General features: G+C 37.1%; 1 protein-coding gene across 1 annotated transcript; it reads right to left on the minus strand.

Moving 5' to 3' along the window:
* Positions 1-933: 933 nt before the first annotated feature.
* Positions 934-2,301, minus strand: LOC143023078 (uncharacterized). Its single transcript, XM_076181559.1, has one exon. It carries the CDS (start codon positions 2,299-2,301, stop codon positions 934-936), a length of 1,368 nt encoding a protein of 455 aa, XP_076037674.1.
* Between the last annotated feature and the right edge of the window lie 6,064 nt (positions 2,302-8,365).

Here is an 8,365-nt window from a genome sequence, read left to right on the forward strand (position 1 = left end):
GACAACCACCACAACTCTTCCAATCTTCACTTTAAGTTGATGTGGTGGAAGAGAAGGGCTTGTCAAAGCGTTAAACACAGAAGTCTGGACATCAGTTCCTTCCTCGACCGGGGTGTCTACACTAAAGTATGTCTTCTCCTCTCCCTTAGTTTTCTTTTGTATCATAGAGTTAACACTGTCGACATCATCATTTGTGGGTGATATGATTGCTCGTTGTTCAAAATAGGAAATGTTTAAGAAGTTTTCCTCCAAATCACCATAAACCTTTTCCACTAACTCTTCACGTGTTTTGACTTGAATACCGAACCCCTCCTCAAGTTCCAAAGGTCCGTGTTTCTGGGATCCGAGTTCCAGCAACTTGCGCGCAAACGTAATGTTTTTTTCATCACCTTTCCTTAGACGCACATTTTCAGTCAATTCCAACTTTGTTATGTCCCGCCACATATAACTGGACTTTATACAATGTTCTAATTCATCACATTTACCTCCAGCTCGAATGACAGGTAATATTTGCCTGAAATCTCCAGCGCAGACGAACACTTTTCCCCCCATAAACCGTTCATTACCCAAGATGTCTCTCAACGTTATATCAAGAGCTGTTAACGTATTCTTGTTCGCCATCACGATCTCATCCCACACGATTAACGATGTCATCTCCAACAACTTTGCAAGTTCAGAATTCTTCTTAACTCCATCAATGGTATCTTAAACATGTTATGGGCGGTTCGACCCCCGTTAAGAACAGTAGCTGCTATACCTGAAGACGCTACAGCTAACGCTATCTTCCCCTCGGACCGCACAGTATCAAGTAACATATTCAAGATGAAGGACTTTCCTGTGCCTCCGGCAGCGTTTACAAAGATTCCATTATTCTCATACTTCTGTTGGTTATTCACCCTATACATGACCACATCATATACCTGTCTCTGTTTATCATTTAAGAGGTCTTGTTTTGATTGAACCTGTTTTTTTCAACTTTTCCTTGTTGTAAGACTTCTCTCTTCGAATAACGTTTGAAGTCTTCTCTCCACCTCTAGAAGCAGGTAAGCCGTAAGTGGTGATAAGGCCTCCTCCACAGTTCCAAACATGTTTTTGGATATCGTCTAACGCGTCCAAGTAGATTTCCTCGTTATACTCTGTTAGGTTGTTCTGGTGAAGGAAATCGCTTGTAAATAGATCCTTGGTCTCCTCCCAGATACCGGATTGGTCCTCAAGGTCTGAAAACACCAACATGCTGGCGTACGTTTCTCTGAGACGGTACCTGTCGTTGGTGTGATTGATTATCTCTAAGATAGTAGTCTTCCATGTCTCCTCATCACTCAAGAGACCCAAGGCCTTGACAGCCTCTCGGTAAGAGGGATATGTCACACCCTCGACTGTTCTGAGATCCTCAAAGGAAGTAGGGCCCGCCTTATGTGTCAACAACAACCTAAGGTAAAACAACTTAACAGTTTTAGTGGAAACAGCACGAATACGTCCCAAAGAAAAGGTGTTACCTTTTCTTTCTCTCCAAACCGAATGGGCCTTGTCAAAACAGAAATGTTGAGGCATCTGATGATAATACAACGTAGAGACGAACTTCTCATCAGATTTCGCACACAACTTGAAGAAAGCGGTTAATTGGGTATCTTGTTTTGCTTTCGCTGTTACGGTCCCTTTAGATGAGTTTTCGTCATAAAACACCTCGTTTTCGCCCTCAAGATGTAAGTCGAGAGAGGATACCGGGGGATAACTTTTGTATATGTCAAACCCGAATATCTTCCATGTTGCTTCATTCGCATTTATATATCTCGCCTCTTGGAAGTTCTTAATTTCATTCACGGTCCCATCTTTTGTAGTTTTACTGAACAGGACCCTATCACACCCCTTGTTTCCATACTTCGTGACATAAGCTATAGCTTTAATCGAATTTGAACATTCAACGTTGATGTGGGCGTCATACTTCACACACAGATAGGGGTTGTAAGGAACAACCCAAGAGTTGTCAATAACCTTCTTCACTCCTTTAACCTTGGTAACAAAAGATTCCCCGCCTTCTCCGATGGACCTACGTTTGTACTCAGGGTACCCATTGTTACCGAACATTAAGTCGTTTCTACAGGTCTTAGGAAAGCCCTTTCCACATGTCGAAGCGGTTGGCTTAGATTTCTGGCAACATAGGAGAGACTCATCGTACCCCTTACACGGTCCATGGATCATACACCTTGTAACGACATCATACAACCTGGGTTCAGCTTCTTTGTTGGGGATTTCAGCGGATATTATACGTGAAACCCTTTCAGCTGTCACACGCTCATTCATCCATAAGAGGATGTGAACATGTGCCATTCCACACCATAAAGATGCGCCTTCACCCTTCCGAAGATCTGTTTAGATACCAAAACATGCATCAAACTATCAACCTTCAACTTGAATACTCTACTAATTAAATCTGGGCGGTCCCCGATCGACCGTATTCCAGCAGAACCTGTATCATCCATAGCAACTTGCAGCTCCCGCCAATGCGGGTTCATAGTGAAGGTTATGAAATAGTCAGGAGATCCATAACACGTAACATATGTAAGCGCATCTTGTTGGCGCTCTTTCATATATCTGGGACTTCCAATGAAAGTACTGGGCAACACAACCCTTTGACCTGTATCAGCGACTTTATCGCTTCCAAGACATAATATGTCTGCTCTTTCTTTTCGGATCCGTTTCTGGTTCATTTCGAGGTATGACAACCTATTACTGTCTACTTTCACGTAGTTATCCACAACAAACTGTTGAAACAGTCTCCTACACTTGGTTATGTGGTTAAAAACGCCTTCCCGCTCCATATAAAGAAAGGAGAGAACATACACGGGGATAAACGCTTGTAAGTAGACGAAGTTGATGGCCCCGTAGAGGCGTCACACTCATCTTCTTCAGGCGGTTCAAGACCTCTAACACGGACTTTGGATAACCTTTCCATGGAATGACAATATCCGATGTCACCGTTTGGGATCAACAAAGGATACTGGAAAGCATCGTAATGGAACTTCAAATGGCTCAAACTTGTAGTCTTGAAGTTCGAAGCGGGCAAAGGGGAAGTAACTGTTATCTCCAATGGATCTCTATTGGGTTCAAAGCTAACAATCCCACCAACCTGTGATGAAGCAGACGGAAGGTGATACAGACCCTTATGTTCCTTGGTTTTGATCCCGTCTGCCGCTCTCAGCGTGATAGACACAGCAGGCATACTTTCCGTCTTATTAACGTGTTCACTAACTAATGTTTTACACGTTTCAAATTCCTTCAAAATCGGGTTTAGACATTCATTATACTGAACCAAGTAATCATAGAACATGGAAATGATATCCTCGTTTGAACTCACTTCCTTCCTCTCTCTCTTTCGGCGCTTAAGAGTTTTTTTCGTTTTTCGCCTTTCGATCCATGTTTTGTACACGTAACTTAATCTGGTCTTCCTTATCATGATAGAAGTATAAGTCCAGGAATGAAGAAATAGGTTTCCAAAAAGGGTTCTTTTTACCTGCGATCGCTTCGGGGTTGAGATGTCCAATGGTATGGTATATTTTCCCTTGAATCTTGTAACACAATGTTAGTTCGCTCGGGTCATGGAGTTTGCTTGAAGTGGTAAATGATGTGAAACAGAACAACGCGTTGAACCCACAGATCTTGTCCAGGAACCGTTTAGATAACGGAGAATTTCCTTCGTACATACTTTTAATACCGTTTTTAAGCTCTGAAAACTGGATTTGAGGCGTTTGTCCTTGCTTACAACAAATAGTCTTACGTTCTCCTGCCCATAAAAGCGATTTACAAAGCTTACATTTGAAGTCCCCTATTGTACCAATATTATGGAGCGGTATCTTTGCTTGGTCTCGTAATTATCCTTCAAGCGTATCAGATATTACTGCTATTGAATCCACATAATCCGCCCTAAAATTCTTATCTTTGCGTTCCTTTCTGACCATATTTAAGTGATTAATCGTCGATTCAGACAAATCTTTATTCCCGATGAGCCCAGTTCGTAACAATTTCAACTGTTCTTTTACTGCTTTTAACTCGGAACGCCTCTGTTTCTTATTCTTCAACAAAACCTGTCGATGCATCTTTTCCGCCTCACGTTCTTCCCTTTTCTTTATTCTGGCATCCTTTTCCGCCTCTTTAGCTGCTTCTCGTTCTTTCTTTAACCTCTTTTTTTCTTGCAAACGTTGCAAACATTGTTGTTCCAATTCAAGCCGCCTCTCTCGAACAATCCGTATATTCTCCGCCACCGAGTCGACGAACTGATCCGGTACACCCTCCTCGTCTGGTCCACTTCCTTGGTCTTGTCCACTTCCGCTTCCCGTCGAAGTGACTGAACTCACAGTAGCACTCCCAGCTTCAACGACCTCACCAGAGACCTGGTTAAGTTCCGTGTTTTTCCTCTTACAACAGTACTTCTTGAGCTTATCAATCTTTCTCTGGGCTTTAAATCTTCTCTCGAGGTAGTACTTCTGATACTCAACGTGATCAGCTTTTGCTCCCGCTTTTATAAAATTCTTAAACCCAGTAAAGTAATGTTTCTCAAACCCTTGCAGAGCTTTCTCCGAAACATCCCCATTGTAAACTCCAAGATGTTCAAAGTCTGAATCCTTGTACTCGAACTGTCGATTCTTCTTTAATGTGTCGTTAAACGACAACACTTTGCGATGAAACAACTTTATAGACTCTCTGACAGAAAATCCCTTGGAAGACTTATAGAGATCAGGAAACTTCACTGCATGTTCACGTTTCAAAACAGCCAAATCCTTTACACCGAAAGACTTTTTATCAATCTTCTTCACTTCAGTAACCCACTTCCAGAAATGCCGATTTCTTCGTACTTTCTCCGCTGGTGCCTCACCCATGTTGTGTATAGTAACCGTATAAATCGTTTTCTTCCAGACCGTCCTCGCGCCAGATCACTGTTAAAACACTCACCCCGGTCCATGACCCCCTGTTACCTTTTGTTCGGGTCACGCACTTTCGTTCAGAAATCTTAGTTTTGACCATTTCCATTTTTATTTAATTAATAGATTCTCTTGGCAATATTTCGTAAAGATTCTCTTAGCAATATTTTGTAAAGATTTTCTTGGTAATATTTCGTAAAGATTCTCTTGTTAACATTTGGTAAAGATTCTCTTGGCAATATTTCGTAAATATTTTCTCATTAATATTTCGTAAAGATTCTTTTGTCAGAATTCCGTAATTCCGTTTTTATGTATGTAGATTCTCTTGGCAATATTTCGTAAAGATTCTCTTAGCAATATTTCGTAAAGATTCTCTTGGTAATATTTCGTAAAGATTCTCTTGTTAACATTTGGGAAAGATTCTCTTGGCAATATTTTGTAAATATTTTCTCATTAATATTTCGTAAAGATTCTTTTGTCAGAATTCCGTAATTCCGTTTTATGACTCATTTCCGGAGTAGGAGGTTCGAAGGTTTAGAGAGAAATATTTTTTTATGTATACACCCATGTTGTTGTGTATAGTAACCGTATAAATCGTTTTCTTCCAGACCGTCCCCGCGCCAGATCACTGTTAAAACACTCACCCCGGTCCATGACCCCCTGTTACCTTTTGTTCGGGTCACGCACTTTCGTTCAAAAATTTTAGTTTTGACCATTTCCATTTTTATATATATATAATATATATATATATATATATATATATGTATATATATATACTTAAATAGTAATACTGAGACTATGTCTAAAACTAATTGTGTTTATGAATTCACCTGTAGCATCGGGAACTGTGTAGCCCGTAAAACAGCATATATTGGTTTTACTAGATGTAGTCTCAGTAGGAGAATAACTATGCATTTACAAAATGGGGCTATAAAACATCACTTAATGAAATACCATAACCTAACAGCCACCCGTGAATACCTAGTTTCAAACACTAGGATTATAGCAAGCAATAGGGATGTACATAAACTTAAGCTTCTAGAAGCTATGTTTATCAGAGAATATAGTCCTATCATTAATATCCAATGCAACATGACTTCTGTCATCGCTTTGTTTAGCAGCACGGCCAAGCTACTACCGAGAATGACCTCTCTCCGAAACCCCCCTCTCCACCTCCTCCCACCCACTCCTTCCATCCTCCCCCCTACCGACCCCGCAACCCCCTAACCCACCCAACCCCTCCCCCAACCCTCTTCTTCACGTATTAATGAGATACCACCCCCGCCCCCTCTCCCGCCCTCCACCACCACCCAAGCCGGCTAGGTGCGTATATATATGTCACCGAGCGAAGGGTTTTCGTCGTCATTTCATCGGACTTTTTAACTATTGTAAGTAACGGTCCCCATCAGCCCATGTATAGTGTTAATTTGTGTGAATTTGCGCATTTATTGATATTTATTTCTATATTTGTATAATTGTTTAGATTTACATGTTGTTTTCTTTATTTCTGTACGTCATTATTATCTATGTTACAGAATTTCCTGAAGATGTCTCTTTGTTAGACGAAACGTTGAAATAAATCAATCATTTTGGCAACTTGGTCTATGCCCACCCTCCAAATGGCAGAATATTGGTTAGAAAACTGGAGAATACTCACAAGAAGATCAACAACCTCACTAACGCTGTCGATTTTAATAATGCATGCATATATATATACATATATATATATATATATATGATATATATATATATGCTCATATATCATATATCATATATCATATATCATAAACCATGTATTATATATCATATATTATATATCATATATCATATATCATATATCATATATTATACATAATATACCACATATGATATATGATACATGAAATATCATATATCATATATCGTAAATCATATATCATATATCATATATGATATATATACATATATATATATATATATATATACATATATATATATATATATATATATATATATATATATATATATATATCAAATATGTATATACATATATATAAATATTTAAATGTATATGTATATATATATGTATATATATATATATATATATATATATATATATATATATCATAAATCATATATGATAACTGATAATTGATGATTGATAATTGATATGATATATGATATATCATATATGATATACAATATACGATATAAGATATATGATATATGATATATGGTATATGGTATATTATATATCATATATCATATATCTGTATCATATATCATATATCATATATCATATATCATATATCATATATTATATATCATATATCATATATCATATATCATATATCATATATCATATATCATATATCATATATCATATATCATATATCATATATGATATATCATATATGATATATCATATATCATATATCATATATCATATATCATATATCATATATCATATATCATGTCATATATCATACATGATTTATTACATATACTATATGATATATGGTATATGATATATCATATATATTATGTACCATATATCATATATATCATATATGACATTTATACACCATATACTATATATGATACACCGTATATGATATATCATATACATCCTTTATCATATATGTCACATATCACATATATACTACGTATGAAATACGAGTATGATATATGATATGTGATATATCATGTATCATATATTATATATCGTATAACATATATCATATATCTTATATACTGTATATATATATATATATATATATATATATATATATATCATATATGATATGGTAGGTCATATTTCATATGTATGATATAAGATATATGGTATCATTACTGTAGATATTACGCATTATGTATGATGCTTGACGAATTACCCATTACGGGTGATGTTCTATGATCTATTAATTTAAATTATGCGTTATACATTACATATTACGAATTACGTAACTTGTCTTATGTATTACAAATTATATATGCGTTTTATATTATATATAGCAGTAAGAGAAATCTGGACATCAGTGATTATGCATTTTTTACCACTGGCTCATATCAAGGATAGGTACCTGTTGGTGTTGTTCTTTCGAGATGGGTTTCAGAGGGAAACATATTTCCTCCACCTAGCTTCAAGACCTATAAACACTCACTTTCTTCTGGAGGGGCTAATTTTCGATCTTCGCACTCCGGGACATCAGACCTCTCCATATTATAGTCATCATTTCCACCCTACCAGTTTTTCGCACAAGGAGACCTGACAACAGGTAATGGTTCTATTCCCCTTTGCTTTGTTAACCTTTAACATAATAAAGATATACAAAATACTCATGAGAGTCTAAAGTTTCTTTCCAGAAATTTCTATGGAATGGTTCTATGACCAGTAGTAGCCACTCTAGGGTTAGAAACTCGAGGCAACAGCATTTATTATTATCATTATTAATATTCTGGTTCGGATA

The sequence above is a fragment of the Oratosquilla oratoria genome, unplaced genomic scaffold, assembly GCF_046742065.1.
Source record: "Oratosquilla oratoria isolate Oo_2021 unplaced genomic scaffold, ASM4674206v1 SCAFFOLD313, whole genome shotgun sequence".
Lineage (NCBI taxonomy): Eukaryota > Metazoa > Arthropoda > Malacostraca > Stomatopoda > Squillidae > Oratosquilla > Oratosquilla oratoria.

Bases quoted from the DNA above. Each gene is read 5' to 3' on its own strand.
- LOC143023078 (XM_076181559.1), bottom strand. From the start codon at position 2,301: ATGAATGAGCGTGTGACAGCTGAAAGGGTTTCACGTATAATATCCGCT.